This window comes from Formica exsecta, unplaced genomic scaffold (genome assembly GCF_003651465.1).
Source record: "Formica exsecta isolate Colony F162 unplaced genomic scaffold, ASM365146v1 scaffold3, whole genome shotgun sequence".
Lineage (NCBI taxonomy): Eukaryota > Metazoa > Arthropoda > Insecta > Hymenoptera > Formicidae > Formica > Formica exsecta.
This window is the reverse complement of record NW_021850256.1, coordinates 539423-558203: the sequence shown is the minus strand read 5'-3', so window position 1 is coordinate 558203 and position 18781 is coordinate 539423. Positions and strand designations below refer to the sequence as shown.

The 18781-nt window shown below is 35.4% G+C and overlaps 1 protein-coding gene across 1 annotated transcript; it reads left to right on the top strand.

Annotated features, from left to right (window-relative positions):
* The first annotated feature begins 88 nt into the window (after positions 1-88).
* Positions 89-17918, top strand: LOC115237520 (proline dehydrogenase 1, mitochondrial). The gene is made up of 11 exons (XM_029810611.1): positions 89-1254; positions 10220-10428; positions 10849-11030; positions 13909-13973; positions 14057-14241; positions 14334-14508; positions 14583-14693; positions 14790-14921; positions 14993-15192; positions 15273-15361; positions 15465-17918. Exons 1-11 carry the CDS (start codon positions 880-882, stop codon positions 15668-15670), a joined length of 1929 nt encoding a protein of 642 aa, XP_029666471.1. The 5' UTR covers positions 89-879; the 3' UTR covers positions 15671-17918.
* The last annotated feature ends 863 nt before the right edge of the window (positions 17919-18781 follow it).

Below are 18781 nucleotides of genomic sequence, written 5' to 3'. Positions count from 1 at the left end.
GACTCGATGCGCGCGCCGCGCATCTATCGGCTCGCGAACCAATGCGAACAGCAGCCGCACACCGCACACCTCCGTCGACGGGCCAATCGGCGTAGCGGGATCGCGGCGGCGGGCACGCTAATCGGGGAACGAGGCGCGTAGGCGAGCTCCGGTCGGGACACGGCGCGTTATATTTAAGCCATCCGCGGACCCGGCGCCCACGGTACGTACGTTGTCGGATTGGTGTCCCCGGCGAACGAAAATCAATATTTCCGTCGCGTTGCGAGGAAGAGAGAGAGAGCACAAGCGAACGGTCGCCATTGCCGTATACTATTATATTCGCGCGCGCGTGTCTCTCTCTCTCTCTGACGTCGATCCTCGTACTTTTCGGCGTCACGACGAACGAGGACGACGACGCGCAACCGCTTCCGCTCCGTCATCGTCACCGGTCAGTCGCGCCGCGTCGCGACTCGTGTACGTGAGTTTCGTTGGACACGCGCACGTTGTGCAGCCACAAGGAGAGAACCAGCCAGCGGTACACCAGTAGCAGCGGCGGCACCGCTTCGTACGAGAATCTCGTCTGCCTCTGTCATATTTGAGGATCTCCGATTCGATCGCGGTAGGTTCGATTTATCGTCGCCGATCATTCTCTTTCCTAATCCTGCCATCCTCTCTTTCTCATTGCTCGTCTTCGTCCGTCAATCTGAAGGAGAGCCGAAGCAGCCTCGGTGAGAAGACAGTCGCAAGCGCGATATCCCGTTCCGGTAGCGCGGAAACCGCGCCGTCGACGGTCTCTCTCGCGTTCGCTAATTCGCTTTTCTCTTCCTTTCCTCGCACTCTTCCCTTTTCTCATTCCTCCTCCTCCTCCTCTACCTCCTCCTTCGCACTCTCGCCGAAACGATGGCGTTTCTGAGGAGCGTTTCGCGACGATGTTGCGCCGGAAAGAAGCTGAGCAAGTGCGGCGTGCCGCCGTTGCCCGTGGTCGGCCTCCTGGAGAACGCGGCGGCGTCGGCGGCGATGGTGACGAGGACACCGTCGTTGCGGCTGGTTACACAGGTGCGCGACGACACGCGCGGCTACGCGACCTCCGCCGCCGACGCTGCCACTGACGTCAAGAAGCAGCAGCCGGCATCGCCTCGGCAGATCGACCCACTCGATTTGAAGTTTAACGACCCGATCGCCGCGTTCAAGAGCAAGACCACCAAGGAGCTGATGCGTGCCTATATCGTCTATCAGATGTGCTCTATCGAATATATTGTGGAGAATAATATGAAGGTGAGTCTTCACGTGTCTATATTCTGCAGTTTGCCCTGATCAAAAGGGCCACTTCGACCAAACTCCGGTTGTTTAACTTACAGGGCGACCAAAAGCAGAATTTTAAAATTTGTATTATATTCTATGCGAGAGTTACATTATTAGAAATTTTTATGTCGGTCACCTGTAAGTTAATCAACGATTAAATTAATCGGAGTTTGGTCGAAGTAACCCTTACTCCGCGCGTACGCTTTCGAAGTCGAGCGGCATTAAATTAATTTCGTAAATTAAAATCTCTCTATTTTTCTTTAAGTTTGAGACTGCAGTACAATCAGAATTTCCGTCTTTATTCGTACATTATAGATAGCATGGGACTCTTTCTAATCTAGAAAGAATATTTTTCGTGATTAGTCGAACCGAATTTAATAAGCGAGATGTTTTATTTGCAATTCTCACGTGCAATAGAATACGATATGAATGTGATATAATCGACTCTTTCGGTAATTGATAGTAATTGACAGACGGTTTTTCTTCTTAGAGATCCGTATGTATAATATTTATCGCAAATGCATATCCTGTATATTCAGCAAACTGTGAATTGTTTTATATATATAATCTGTCATCATTATCGATCATTAATTTGATATGTTAATCACTCAGCTCGACTAGAGTTAATAGCTCTATATATGACGTATCTTGATGAGATAAATAATCGGGAGTCATCGAATGATGAATTAGCATTAACGTGGTTTTTCTTTGCTGCATTACGCATTTTATTTTCAGAAAAAAAATCATATATAATCTAAGAAAGAGAGATCGAATCAGATTTTTAGTTTCGATACTGAAACAAATTTGATGTTTCAAACTTCGTAAAAATTGCTGACCATGTTCTATGGTGGATTCTAGATCGTGTTTCGTTTATGGTAGGGTCGATTAGCCTTCCAAGAAAGCGCTTACGCATCCCATTAACGTTTTATCGCGCTTTCGAGAATGTAATTCGGCTGCTATCAATATAAATCATCCATATCGTTTATCGCGATCGGGTGATATAATTATGATCTTGGATTGATAACGGGAAGTTCCTTAAAAAAAAAAAAAAAGAAAGAAAAAAACCCCAACAGATTTTTTTAATTCGCTATTTATAAATTTCGATCGTTTCGGAACTTACGTAACATTCCACGCGCGATTTGCATTAAGGTGGCTCGGACGATGACGTGATACGACGCGTTATTGATTTCACTATTGCCGGATCGACGTAGGAATTTTGCCGCAAACCATCGTCGGCGAATTGCATAACCCGTTTAAGATAGATGTGTAATACGCTTTAGTACACGGAATTCAATTGTGTTTCCTTAATCGGTCATTAAGAAAATAGCCGACGTCGTGAATATATACACATATATAGTGTTTTCGAATGAAGCAAGATTTGATTGCTCTGAGAGCGATTAAATCTAATTTTTTATGAACATATGTTCGACCGAAAATGAGTTTTGCATTTGATTAATATAAATAAGTATATCCCAAGTAACCCAAGACGGTTTATGATGTCATTAATCGCTGTCAGAGCGATCAGATTTGCTTCACTCAAAAACGCTATTATATTGTATATATATGTATAGTCTGTTATGTTAATATTGTAGCTTCTATATGTTATACATTGCTATTCACATTTCGCGTACTTTAAATTATTATTGACTTAATTGATTTAGAAATATTGCGCGTTTTTTAATTATTTACTATTAATAAAACACGAATTAATATTTCCTGCAATTAAATGAACGAAAATAATGAAAAATCATTTGTTTCTTTGATTATGACTGAAACGCTACGATATGTCTTTTTTTAAAGCATTTATATGAATCAGAAACATTTACTATTGAAACCTTAAATAATTACTTCACACAAATGTGACTGAAATACTTCAACAAATCATTTTTATGTTGCATAATTGACAAACCTATAAATAAAAGATACATGTCTGTCAATGTGATTGTAGATTTATCAATCATGCAACATAAAAATGACAATGATTTGTTGAAGTATTTCAGTCACATTTGTGTGAAGTAATTATCTAAGGTTTCAAGTAAATGTTTCTAATTTATATAAATGCTTCACAAGAGTCTGCAAACGATAAATATCATTTACTTTAAATAGTATGTAAATTTATGTAAATTAAAAGATATGTAAGGATATGTAAAAAGTATGTAAATTTATAAATTATGCAATATAACAAATAAAAACAATTTTATTGAATTTTTTACCAACGTTTCGACGCCACGACGTATACAAAGACTAACATAAGGAATTTTAAAAAAGCATTTTTAATTTATACAAATGTATCTCTGTAAGAGTTTTACACAAATGGCAAATGCTACACATTCAAGGATTTACCATAATTAGGCTTATCAGTGTACACAACTGCGAAAAGATAATTGACCATATATAAATCGCTTGTTTTTTAAAAGAATGTTATACAAATAATATACTTATTTTTTCAGTTCAAAATAAGTTGCAAAATACAAAGATTATGAGATTGTATTGAATGTAACGCGATCATGCTTTTCTTCTAAATCGTGGCAAAGAGAGACAAAGTCGTCTTTACATTTACTTTACATTATAAATTCTCTGCTCTTCTCTAAGTGACCTTTAGAATATAGACAATGCAGATGTCGCATTTTAAGATCCATCTTACTATTGTACACAACAAAGTCGCTATATCGATCTACTTGTCGAACTTTACGTAACGTCAAATTCGTTACGTACACATTCCATCGACCGCATTACTCGTTGCGGAACTAACATATGCAATCATTCGATAAATCATCCCGCCGGATGTAAATGTTGCACCGTTTGATTAATGTTTTGGTTGTTTGACGACGAGACATAACCGGACATAACTCACGGCAGGACGCTAATTGCAAAACGTTTACGGTAACATCGGACGGAGAATATTTCTCTCTCTCTTTTTCGAAAACCGCGATTCGACATAACGAACTTATAATTCTTCTTTGTCTCTCGTATACTTCCGTATCGATCGTATCCGTTCAATGTCGGTTCTTCGTCACCGCGTGACATAATAATTCTCAGTGCAGACGAACGATGTTAAACCGAGGTTTTACAGGCCAAGCCGAGCCTATTTTTGGACAAGAAAGCTGCAAATAAAATGAAATAAAAACGACACGAAAAAATGTTTCGATTTCCCGCGACAGTCGCTGAATTACGTCAATTACCATGATCACATTTTACGAATTTTATTGCGATAGTCTTATCGCCATGAACATTGCGTGCATTCTAACTTCGTCTACATTAAAAAGTTAATATCTATGATAAAAGAATAAAAATGATTCAGAAACGAGTTTTTTTTTTTCAAATCTTTAATTATTTTTTAAAAGTGTTCAATATTTTTTAATTGAAAACTTTTCGATTTTATAAGAGATCTCGGATCGGGGAATCCGAATGATTGGAAAAAGGGCATGTTTTTTCGGGCATTCCATTAATTCCGAAGCCGTGTGTGAAAATGTAGAAAGATTCGCGTGATCGTGGCCGACCGTGAATAGTCACGAGCGAAAACTGCACGAGGATAGACGGGGCATGGTGCATAGTTGTGCACCATTATGTCTGTGTGCTTGGCAACACCAACGCGATCCTGAGGATCTGAGAGATATTGACTTCCTCGCTTTCTTTCGTGCCAGACTAGGCGGCACTTTGTGCACGATACATCTCTGTGCATTTCTTATAAAAATAGCTCATACGTTCGACTCAAATCGTAATTGGATGGAATAATGTAAAAAAAAAAAAAAAAGAATAAGGTATATGCGATTTTTTAACATATTAGTTGAGAGTGAAATTTATCTGTAATTTAATGTAACATTTGTGATTGTAGTTCCATTGAATAAATTTATATTAAAGTTTGGAATTTTATTGCTGTTATTGCATTCAATTGCTCGAGTTAGTGTTGCGATCGAAGATCGAGAATTATTCCCGTCTTCTTCTTTTCTTCGTGTAATTGTTTTATTGTCCTCTCGTGCATTTGTATCTGTATTTTATAAAAAATACAGAAAGAAATACGCGCTGTGTACAAAATCGAATCTTTGTACATCGCTATGCGCATCGCGAATCAATCGGGTCGTTCCGTGTGATATTTGCATCTCGCGCGAATTATTATACGTTCGCGTTTATATCTCGTTATGCAATGCAATTGCGCAATGCATCGCGAGATTCAGTCGCAGGCGTCGCCGCGTCTGCTTTTCACGAGACTTTTCTCGCGCATTGATTAGTCATCCCATCATCAAGAATCACTCTTTCAGCATGTTTACTAGATACTCTCCGTTTTCTTCTTTCATTGATCCTGCCTTCAGATGTTCAGCTTGTGGTCATTATTCAACAATATTAAATCTCGCGAGGCGCATCGTCGAATCCTTGTTCGAATCATTTATCACGAAATCGGGCAAAACTCCAACTCTCTTAAATATCATCTTCAAATCGATAAATTTTCTTCAACTTCTCGACGTGGTACAATGTTAATTCTGCAATTCGTGTGAATCTATTTACGAAACATAGTTGTGCCAGATGTTTTCAAGGTTGATATTGTATCACACCTTCGCATTATGTTTTAACTCATCTGTCTCGTGCGGCAGTTGGGCAAACATTTTTTCCTTTGGTCTCTTTCGTGGCCGAGTACGCGTTCTAGAAATTTCTGTATACTCTTAATACGCTCGGATTTCGGTCAGTCCCGATGCGCACACGTGAGTCTTCCGGCTGATGTGACATAACACACTTCGAGATTAGTAATTGTATATAAGTAGTGTCAATGATATGGGGTGTCCTATATGCGCGTACGAGAGACTGATCCGTCGATCGGTTGGTGACAAGTAGTTTCAAGGCTATCCAGTTCGTCTGGCGCCTTCTTGCACGTCCCGTGCCAGGGACAAACGAACGGATAGACGGATAGTTTTCGATAGGTCGCCGGTTCAATACTATCGAATCGATCGCTTAAATAACAGTGTCAGATCTCTCAGATCTGTTGTAACGTCATTTATCTATTTCTTTTTAAATTACTTCTAAATATATATAATGCATTAAAAATAACACGTGCACACGCTATTAGCGAGCGATAAAGAAAATGGAACGTAAGAAACGAAGGGTGGAAAGGAATGGGATAATACTTATGTTCCAAAGTTAAATTGAAACGTCTGTTTAAAAAAGTTTGAAGATACAAGTTTGCAGAATTAAAACCGGTTTCGAATCTCCAAATAAAACAGATCGTTTCTAGCTCTGTATGCTGCGAATATTTCCGCGAGTTTTTTATAATATTATCATAGTAATTAATATAAAGCTTGGATTTTTTTTTTGTGTTATTACTTAATAGATTACACAATAATTTTTTAAAATCTTTTTTCTCGTTATTCTTTGTATTCCTGTATATTGCAATAGTGACGAAGAACCATCTTTGACGATATTGTTTTTAGAATACATCTAATCCTTGTGTCTCGTGAGAAAAGAGATATACTCCCCCTCCCCCTCCCCCCGAGCGTTTTTATTTCAAATATAAAAAATAGCTTAATTAAATTAAAATTGATTCGAATAAATTTCACTTGATAAAATTTAATAAAATTTGATTTTAATTGGATCTGATGGTGTATTTGGTAATCCACGATTAATGTTTTTTTCAATAGATAGTGCGTGTCAATGGGACATTATATAGTCAATCGACAGAATAGATGCCAAAGTTAAAACCGTTAACGAGGATCCAAAAATAGACGCGTCGATGTCCATAATGATAAGCTTTTCTGAATCGAGCCGTCGTTGTCGGCGTCATAATATTTCAAGTACTTCGCGCCGTCTCTTATCTGTTGTAGGTTTTTCCCGTGTTTATTTACAGGTGCACACACAACAATGCATGTATATCTCATTATACAGAATGGTCCGTAATATCGATCTCTTTGTCAATGTCAAATGACTCGACGAATTTGAAGTATGGAAAAACTGAGTTCTTAGCCTCAATCGATAATTGGTATCTCAGAATAAATCCTTAATTATTTATGACAAGCGAATGTTATTAAAAATGCCGAATAATGCATGTGTGTTCGTCGGCCGGGAATTTTTCTAGATCAATTGTCACACACAGCTCAAATCGCAAGCAGCGTATCGTGCATAGCATACTATCGCATTTCTCTAGTTACACCATCGATCTGAGACTTAAATAAGACGTAGACAATGCAGTTCAACAACCTATAGGATTGCCAAGAAATGCATTTCTCACTGTCAAACTTCAATAAAATATATATATATTATTTGCAGTAAAATATATAAAAAAATATCTCAGATAAATAGAAAAAAATAGTAATTTAATTTACACAGGGAGATAGAGAATAATGTTTTATTTTAATCTAGGCAGATTTCTCTCTCTTAAATGATTTATCACAATTGTAGTTATACAACATCATCTTTGAATTATGTTTATGCTGAGTTATATGTATACGATGTTGGTTCATAGTCCAATGATTTTGGCACGCGGCAACGATTTCAATTAATTTCGAACAACTGCATAACACTGTCGATGACAAAGTCAACATTATTTGTATTTCTCTTAAATTTATGAGAATTTGATGATATTATCCTTGATCGATATTATTAGAATTCTAATTGTTCTTAAATATTTAGAATATAAGCATAACATTTTTTAAATCAAATTTTTAATTTAATGTTATATTTATTTTAATATCATATTATAATCTCGTCAGTAAAACATTCATCGTACGGCATCGTACTGAAAAGGGAGTTCATGGAGCGATTTATACGTATACGCACTGTTTAGGCTTATCAATAGGTATATATAACGTTGGCAAACTTTGGTAAGCTCCGGCAGCCTCTCGAGTTTGACAAACATAACAATGACTTAAGTGACGAGTTTAAGTATATACTGTCAACCACATCATCTATATAATACAAATCAGTTTTATCCATCTGTTTGTTTAACACTTAAGAATCAACATTTTAAATTTGCTTTGTATTATTGTTTCATACAAACTATCTTATTAATTACTATCACTATACAATCATGATTGTATGCAGTATTTTATATTATATCTAATAAGCGACTAAATTTTTATTAGCTGTCGATTATTTTTACTACAAATTATTATGAAAAATACATGCAATGAGAATATAAATTTTACAATCTTAATCGCGCTATTACAAAAATGTCTTGTAGTTGTATGTTATATCGGAAAAATTTTCCGGGACGATAGTGAAATCTTATAAATGATGATAAAATTAAAATCGACTTCCACGCTCGCTTCGTCGCTTGTAAAATGTTTTCGTTGCCTTTCGGCTGCATTCCAATTTTACTTCTACGATTTCATCTGACGAAATCCGATCGATAAGGGGAGCTATTGCAATTAACAACCTTCCCGTGTGTCATCGCAAGCAGATCGGGTCTATTTTAATAACCTCACTGATCACGCTTCTTCCTCTTGCTTAAGCTCACGTATTTCATTACATATCCGTTAATATCTCGCTGCTTATCCGTCATCAGATTCAGTGAATCATAATATGTGTCTCGACGATTCATATCACAAATACTATTATTTTTATCTAAAAATTCCTTCATTCGAATTAATTGCTTCCTGGCTTAGTGTAATCATTTTGCATGACCCAAGTTTTCAGAAGCAATCAATGATCGTATATCTCTTTGCTCTGTTTTTTATATAAAATGAAATAGATGACACATATATATGTGTGTGTATGTAAAATAATATTCTAGTAATAAACAGAAAATAGAGAGAGTTTTTATAGAACATTGAAGAGAAACTCGATATCTCAACAAAATGGGGCGTTTGATTTCCATATCTATTACTCTTAATAAAATGTATTTGATTGACGTGCGGTTCTACAAACACGATTGCAAAATCGATACGTTGCGAATCACAAAGTATAAATCATGATAGATTATTGTATTAGGACGTCAATGTTAACGATCAATTAACATCGAGAGTTTCAATCTTTGTGAATATGTATCCAAATATGACGTATTTATATTCGTTTCTGCGTGCGCATATATCGCGTTTATGTTGTCTTTATATTAATAGAGATTATATTATAAGAGAGAGCAATAAAATTTTAAGAACTGCATAAAATTATAAAAATTTTATATTTTTTACTTATTATTTTTAAATTGGTTGTAATGCTACCGAAAGAACGATTTTCTATTATATTTTACATTTTATATTTCTCTTAAATTTCTTGGCACCGACTGTGACATTTAATGGCAGGCGGGATTATAATGGCGCATACTGGGAGCATGCGTCTTCTTAAGAGATCGATATTCACATAACGAGAGTAAGCGTTTTCTTGAGAGATCGATATTCGCCAAGCATTCACGTGATTGTTAGCCGCGATGTAACCTACATTTTTATTGCGAGGGAGTATTACCTATTTTATAATAATGTTTTCGTCTCTTCGAGTTACATAACATTCGCTGCGAGTTGAACTCTAGAAGCGAAAAATTAGCAGCTATTTTTATACATTTTTCTTCGTACTTGCATTGTGTTACGCTCGCGTCTCGCGACTGTGGTTTCTTTTGAATAGTATACATTTGGATAGAATACATAAATTATACATATACCGTGAGATGGAACGGAAAGAAAAGAATTAGCGATCTAACTGCTCCTGGCTGTTCCTATCCTGATTTATTATTCTTCGTTTGATTTTCAAAATAAATTTATTGAAGAAACACAAAGCAACTTTTTATACGTATCTATATCAAATATACATTGTTACTTATCTCACGATTAAATTAAATTTTCTATAAAAATTTGCACTCATAATTTTTTAGTAAAAATTTACTTTGTACGCATTAATTTCGCAGTCTTTAACATAAGATTTACTATTTTGATTGCAAAGATTTATATTGTTCGATATATTGTTGATTCGACAATACGCTACTGTATATCTAATCGCTTGAAATTTAAATACGAACACACAGGTCATGAAATTGACAAAAATGATGTTAGGCGAAAAGCTATTCACAAAGCTTATGAAGGCAACGTTTTATGGTCATTTCGTCGCCGGGGAAGATGAAGTGCAGATCACACCAGTTTTGGAGAGATTGCGGCAATTTGGCGTAAAACCGATTCTTGATTATTCCGTCGAAGAAGATATCTCGCAGGAGGAGGCCGAGCGGCGCGAAATTCAGTAAGTATTCATCCCATTATATTTTCGTTTTCGTAACAATTACATATGATGTAAACGTCATATCGCACGTTGATCTTTTGATTTTTCTACTCTTTTGATGTTCTTGCGAAAGAAGCGTAATTCTACGAATCCCTTCGCCAAGTATGAAATTTAATCCCGCGTATTGCTTTACAGTACCTTTCAACAGATGTAGTACTAGCATCAGACACAGTTCTTTATTTACGTTCGCTTATCTTTTTTTCTGTCTGTAAAAAAGAAATCGTACTTTTTTTTCGAGTATACGCGATCGAAAATAATCGTAATTTGAAGAAATAATTCGATGAGTAGAAAATCAAGAAAAGAAGATTAATGCAAATCGAACAGAGATGCGGCGATTATAATCCAAACAAACGCCGAATATTCGATATTCTTTTATTTCAGAGCCTCAGTATCAGAAGCGGGTGACGTAAAGAGGGAAGGCCCGCTGAAAAAGTATCACGTGGAGAAGTCATTCGCCGATCGGCGGTACAAAGTGTCATCGGCTAGGACGTATTTCTACCTGAATGAAGCGTCCTGTGAGCGAAACATGGACATATTTATCAGGTGTCTGGAGGCTGTGGCGAGTGAGTCACGGATTTTATTTTTAGCTCTCTCTCTCTCTAACATTTTATTTCTTTTTAATCCCTGACTGACATTCTATCCTTTGCTTTTGGCTTTGATATGAACTAGGGATATAGGGTATTCTTTAACAATCAGCTTACAGAGCTTATTTTTCGCTCGAATGTTTGTAATTTAGTTCTTTTCTAAACTCTCAATTAAATATATATGTATAGCTTTTTAAGATTTTAAATTATAAGTAGAATTTTTTTAAACTTAAATTTATATAATATACAGACAATATTTTTTCGCTAATTAAAATATAAAAAATGAAGATATACACATACATACATATGTGTGTGTGTGTGTATTCGGTAACAACAAGCAAAATTGAAATATCACGCGAAGACGCGACTAATTATATGGGACGCACTGAAAACTTTATACGCACTTAAACATTAATATGCGCTAAATACACATGAATTATTTGCGACTCGTGACAAGTTTGGGTATTTAGCTTCTCCTTCAGGATTAACCTTTCATGTACTAAGCCCTTCCATCAATGTCAAAGTGTACCCGTTGGGAAGGTATATTTATATAATTTTTAATATTATATATATATATATATAATTTTTGTAACTCATTTTATAATTGGGAGATTATGCCTTTATTGCATTTTAATATAAGTAAATAGATGTACAAGTTAAAACGAAAAATTAAAATTGAAAAAAGATTATATATATATTATATATTAACAAATTAAATTCACAAAATAAATTAAAATCGGCGAAAAATTTAAAATGTCGAAATATATTTAGTTCCAAGCATTGTTAGAGAAATAATTATTGTCCATAAAGATTGCAATAATTGTCATAATAATTTATAATTTTTATCTTTGTCGCTTTGATTTGTATTTGAAAAAATAATTAAATAAATCGCGAGAAATATAAACTGTGATAAAGATTATTATCACAATATAGTTGCGGGTTGTTTACCGAAAATTAATTAATTATAATAATTATAGCAAATTATTTCCCGAGGCTTATCGCGATCGCGTTTCGAAAAGGAATTCTATACGGTACGTCTCGCGCTACTATTTTCTCGGTCGCACCGCTCGAATGACAACAAGACGACCGTGAGTCTTAACAATAATATGCCGAGAAAAATGATAGCCCAATACTGTGTGACAATTAATTTGTTATCGCTTTGAAATATTCAACATTTTATAATATAAATATATAGGTTGAATATTTTTTATGCGTTTTCTTGCATTTTAAATTAATCTCGATAGTTGAGCCAACATTGCATATAAAATCTAACATTCGTTTATCTTATTGTTAGCTTAATCTCAAGAAACTATTTGTGTAAATTAATTTAATATTATTATTTTAGGCAAAATTTTCATATTCCGAGAAGATATTTCTTTTTTTAATTTGGGATCTTTTAATTGCAGTTTATTAAATATATATATATAGTATAAGAAGAAATAAATGGCGTATGTTTTGTAATATTTTGGTATATGTAAAATATATATCTTCACTTTTTATTTTTTTTCAATCTACTTTGCAATTTATTACGTAAATAGATGGCAGGCACAGTCAAAGATTAAATTCGCACGAAACATCGTAATATCGGAGTTGCTTCGAATAATGCAGATTGGAGGCATATTGTCGCTATCTATGAAAGTCGATACTCTGATTTACAATCTGACAAAATTACCGCATTGCTATAATATTATTGTAGAATTTGATCTTCACGTGATTAGTATTTCACGAGCGCGATTACCGTTGCTGATTAGTTAGAATTCATATACCGTGAAATTCATCGTTTTTCACATGTTGCTTATGACTACATAAATAAATACTAGTAAAAACTCAAATAAAATTTTATTAAATTGAATAAATAAAATTAAACAAGTTAAATTAAATAAATTAAATCAGAATATAATACATGAAGTTATTTAACAAGAAATTAGTAAAAAAAAATGAATAAAATTTACAAATATAAAAAAACCGAATGTAGAAAACAAGGCGTAGAAATAATTGTATTAAAAAAATTTATTAATTATTTAATGAATGTGTTTCGATTTACTGGCTCGCTGTTTTATATTTATGTATTTTATATAACAGAACCTTTTATATCTGTTTGTTAATAAAATTTGATATGAGAGATGAAATTACTTCTGGGAAGGATAATTAAGCGAAAATGTGATGGCTGACGTCATGCACATAATCGATCGCCGTTCTTCGAGAATCTTCCTTTCCTGTTCATACGAGATGCGCACTCCTTTTCAACGATAATTTTATGTTTTACTGTATCTACAAAACATTGTAGAGATATTGTCAATACGGGAAAAAGGGAAAACGTCACAGGCTTTTGCCGTGACCAACGTCTCGACGGCAATGGATCTTTCGAAATTCCGCGAGTCAGAAACGTATAGTTCCCTTCTAGTCTAGGCTATAAATATCAGCACTCGTGTGGATTACCGTTTGCACTTTCCAGCCAAATTATATGACATAACATGTCACGAAAATATTTCATCTATACAAAACTGCCACAAATTAATTAGTATCTTAAGAAATAAAAAAATCAATGTACTATTAGGCGTGAGCGGATAAAGAACTATATATATTTTTGTACAGAGGATGAAGTGAAGACTTTGCAACTGAAATATCCTTCTCAGAATATTACCACTCATGACCAAGTCGATCCCCATCCTGGTAAGAAGACACTCCTTTTCCTCTTTCCTTGAAATAATTTTTTTCCATTTTATATTAGCCTTAATTATCCAGATCCAGAATTATCAATCATGTCTTATTGCACGTTTCTTTTTTAATAGGAAAATAATTAATCCAATTTAATATTATAAGATAACACGATGTAACACTAAATATATTTTTACAGGTGCTTCGATGGGCATGGGCATCACAGCCGTCAAATTAACCGCGCTTGGCCGGCCGCAGCTTTTGGTTGGCAATTATATTTTTATTAGAAACTCTAAAAAGTTTCACTTAACTGTAAATCTATGACTGATAGAATAATTATATTTTAGCTTCAATTGTCAGAGGTAATCATGCGCGCACGGCAGTACATGTCCGACGTTATTGGTGGCGAGGGTGCCATTCTGGCCCACCATGTGAAACCTGATGATTTTAGGAAAAAATTCGAGGAAGCACACATCAAAGACGAGGAATCGGTGCAAAAGTTCCTTCAGAAAATGCAATCGGATAAAGAAGGGTACGCGCAAAATTAAAATCAAAAATTGAAGTGATGTTTTAACGTTTATACGAAAGAAGTATCGCAAGCAATGGATATTTTTGTCCACACAGTGTGATTCATCTCTTCCCGTGGAGCGGTATTTTAGACGAAAATTATGAACTAAGCGAAACTTTCCAAGTACCTGATATTAAAACGGGCAAAATGGTCAGATTAATGACACAGCTTACGACTAAAGAGGAAGAAATGTTTAGGAATATGATTAGACGATTAAATAATATCGTCACGGTATGCGTAATAATTTTTCCCCTTTTTTTATTGACAACGAGAGTTTCATGACTAAATAAATAATTATTTTTCAGGTGGCTGATAGTCTAGACGTTCGTATTATGATAGATGCAGAACAGACGTATTTCCAACCGGCCATTTCTCGCCTGACGCTGGAGATGATGCGCAAGTACAATACGAAAAAGGTAACGTTTTAACGTTCTCAGGGGATCGCGACGTTATCACTTAGCTACTTTTCAGTGAATGATATTCTCACTGCCAAATATCGGTCTACTTCTCAGGCTGTGGTATTCAATACTTACCAGACGTATCTGCAAGAGGCATATAACGAGGTGAAAACGGACCTCGAACAATCGGAACGTCAAAATTTTTATTTTGGTGCTAAACTTGTACGCGGCGCGTATATTGAACAGGTTGGCAGACATTTCTCATATTTTTCGAGTAAAGTCTGTTAAAGGTGAAGTATCAAAGAATTCTTATTTAGGAAAGGGCGAGAGCGGCAGCTATGGGTTATCCAGATCCCACGAATCCCACATATGAGGCGACGACAGAATCCTATCATAGGACGCTCATGGAGTGCTTGAGGCGGATGAAACAGTATAAGGACAAAGGAGTCGATCCTAAGAAAATAGGAATTATGGTCGCCTCGCATAACGAGGATACTGTACGTTTCGCGATCGAGAAGTGAGTGCCGCCGCGACTTTGTTTCATCCTTGCTTTTGCTGCGAATAGACATAAATAAAATAATCTTTTTATGGTTTTAGAATGAAAGAAATCGGAATTTCACCGGAGGATAAGGTTATATGTTTCGGTCAATTATTAGGAATGTGCGATTACATAACATTTCCATTAGGTACATAGAAATATTTGAAACTTAAGTCTTTTTCTTGCATTTCTTATTGCGCGATAAAAGATAAAATATAAAACGATATGCATGATTTGAATAAAATTTCCAGGTCAATCCGGTTACTCTGCGTACAAGTACATCCCGTACGGACCAGTTAAGGAAGTGTTGCCATATTTGTCGCGGCGCGCGCAAGAGAACCGGGGTATACTGAAGAAGATTAGGAAGGAGAAACGCTTGCTACTAAATGAAATCACAAGACGTATAGTGCGCGGCAAGATCTTTTACAAACCCAAGGGCAATTATACTCCAGTTTGAGCAGTTGATCTGTTTAGTTGCACAGAGACAGGATTTTAAGTATCAAATTTAAGTAGTGATTGTAAATTATTGAGAACTCTCCCAAAAGATATGGGCAGAATATTCGGACTGAAGTAACTGATTAAAGTAACTTGACGAACCTGTTGCTGTGGTATTCGAAGGAAAGAGCGGCATGCGTGCACACGCGCGAACGCGAGTGTGTGAAAACTTACGGTTATACGCCCAGTGTTATCCATTACACAAAAATTGCCTTGGTGTTATATTTTCGAATGCATCGGTGCTCAATGCTGCTGGTAAAACTATAGTATTATAACTATAGTATTCGTTGTTCGTTTTACTCGTTATAGTCAAAGAAAATGATTGTGCTACAATTAGTTTCGTCAGAGAATGCGTTTTCACAAAAATCGGATAAAGAGAATCGAAACTTAATTGGTTTTTTACGCTTAAAGTATTGAAAATTAACGATAGTTACTTTAACACGTAGCTCGTGATATTTTCTCTATGCAATATTAAAGAATCGATTGGATCGGCAGCTTGTTCGATGCGAAACATCGACCGTCGGGAGAAAATAGGCTCTGGTTTTTTAGCACATTCGTTTCAAGTTCTACAATTTCTTTGAGAATCTCGTCGAATATTTTCCATATGTATATAATACACGCGCGCATCAATTATTTATGATCGTGTTTACGTAATATTGTCTTATCGTCCATAGTATCTGTAACAGAGTAAAAAAGATGGAAAAAAGAAACAAAGGACATCGCTCATGAGTATTTGAATGACAACACCTGCGATTTATTACCATCTCGACGATTATTGCTTACGGTGAACGTATGTAGGATAATCGAGATGCATATAGTTACCAGGAAGGAACGGATAGTGGCTGCATCGCATGCATTTCCATTAAGATGTAACATTACCGACGAATCTTTTAGTATGCGGTGTATGCGACAATGGAAGACCGATTGGGAAAAAAATAAATAACATACGTATTACGAAAAGATGGTTCTTAGAAATGCTACAAAATAACCGGATGAAAATGTAATGAGATTCAGAGGTATCTCTTTCCAAATGCTTTTGGTAATACGAAGCAGAAGAGAAAAAGAGTGTTGTTTTTAACATGCGTGTTTAATACACGCTTGTCGTACGAAAGTAATCTTGTGCTGACATGGCGATAACGAAAGTCAGGGAAATCTGTGAGCAAAGTATTTTTTTGTGATACGTTAATAATTGTAGATAAGTCACACACATACGTATACAAAATATTAGTCCCACTTTGCTTCAGCCTAAAATTGCTTTCTCGCGTTATTAAATAAATCCGTAAAAAAAGCGTACGGCGCTGTTGAAGAACATTACAAGTAATCGCAGTAATATCGATAAAATATGTATGACTCTACTTCGTGATCCTCATTTTTTTTCCAAGGAAAAAGTTAAGGGAAGATCGATTTATAATTCAGAAATAATGAATTTTTGCCGTGATTTGAATAAAATTTTTAAGTACTAACGAATCCTTTTTATCCGTTACAAGAGAATTTATATTCTGAAAAAAAAATTTATTGCGAGATTAGGCAATGATCAATGGAAAGGAAAATCGTCCGATCAGAGATATAGATATAAAATTTAGTATTACTCTAATCTCTAATTGATACAAGGCTGTAATTCGCGACTCCGGAAATAACGATCACACGTAACATCAACATCAGTTACAATACTTTAGCCTATAAGATTGTACGAACATTTCCACGGGGGTTGCATAGCGCATTTTGATGTTCTCAGGCCAGTATTTCTCTGATGCTCGCGATAGATGACTCGATAATGTATTCGATGAGTACTATTTTATTATTATTTTTCTTAATTATATCGCACTCACGTGGATTGTCATGATACTCAACGCATTATTTCGTTTGTCGAGCGATTTGTACGCGAATATGGATTTATGATCTCTTATTTTGTTCTTTTTGCTATCTATGTTAGAAGCGAAAGCGTTTATGTTCAGAATGTTGTATATGTAGCCTACATTTATATATGATTATAATAATTCAAACGAAGTATATTGTGTAGGGTCTTTACTCGCTTCGTAGAGACGCACTGCGTGCGCGATGTTGATTGAAGAAGAGCAAAAACAAGAGTTACAAAGCGGGTCTAAAAAATCCTTCTGCAAATCATGTGTTACATGCAAATATTAGAAAAGAAAAAAAAAAGAAACATGAATGATGAAAAAAAATAAATAAAGAGGCATTGTTACAAGTTATACACGGGCTAATAGCTAGTATCTCCATGTGTCTATGTGGTGTATTGATATGCGTGCATGCATATAAGTGTGTGTATGCGTGCGTGTGTGCGTGTGTAGTTCTAGACGTTATATATTGATAAAATCCGTTGAGCTCTAAGGCCTTCTTTAGGGCCGGCTAACTCGTACCCTATCGTGCTCTCACAAACGCGAACTTCTACATGTGATCGCGATGTAAGACGTAAGATATATTGACAATAATTTAGGTAGACAATGTTGACGTGTGTGTGTGTGTGTGTGTGTATGTATATATGTATATGTATATATATATACATATATAGACACATATATAAACGTCTTATATATATATATAATTAAATGAAATATTGCATCCTTAGCTCTCTCTCAAACATAATTATTGTTTGCGTAAATTTTATTTAATAATAAAAATGCAAACAACACGCGAGTTATGAAATATGTATATATATATATATACATATATACACACATATATAAACATATATAAAAGATACGTGAGTCCTGTTACTTGCATTTATGTCATGCTTAGCAAAAATTCAAACAAAGTAAAGCGCGATACTGATGATAATAATGATGAATGCGTTTAGCAGAAACGGCGAAGAATTGTCGCGAGACTTCTGCTCTCAAGAGTAATCGGTGTTTTACTGCCAGAGCGTTCAAGTGGCGATGAAATTCTTCACTATCATTTTCAATCGAGTTTTTTTAGTAGTTTTACGCTAAGAGTTGTGTGCGATTGTGCAGCCGATTTCACCGATCTTGTCTTTCTTCGTCTTATTCGTCATCGACGACTATTTATGTGCAATTCTCTCTTTTTATTTAATGGACGTTCATTAGCGGTGATTATT

Coding starts and splice junctions, on each gene's coding strand:
- LOC115237520 (XM_029810611.1), top strand. CDS start 880: ATGGCGTTTCTGAGGAGCGTTTCGCGACGATGTTGCGCCGGAAAGAAG. Junction 10,429..10,848: donor GCCGAGCGGCGCGAAATTCA/GTAAGTATTCAT, acceptor CTTTTATTTCAG/AGCCTCAGTATCAGAAGCGG. Junction 14,509..14,582: donor GATTAAATAATATCGTCACG/GTATGCGTAATA, acceptor ATTATTTTTCAG/GTGGCTGATAGTCTAGACGT.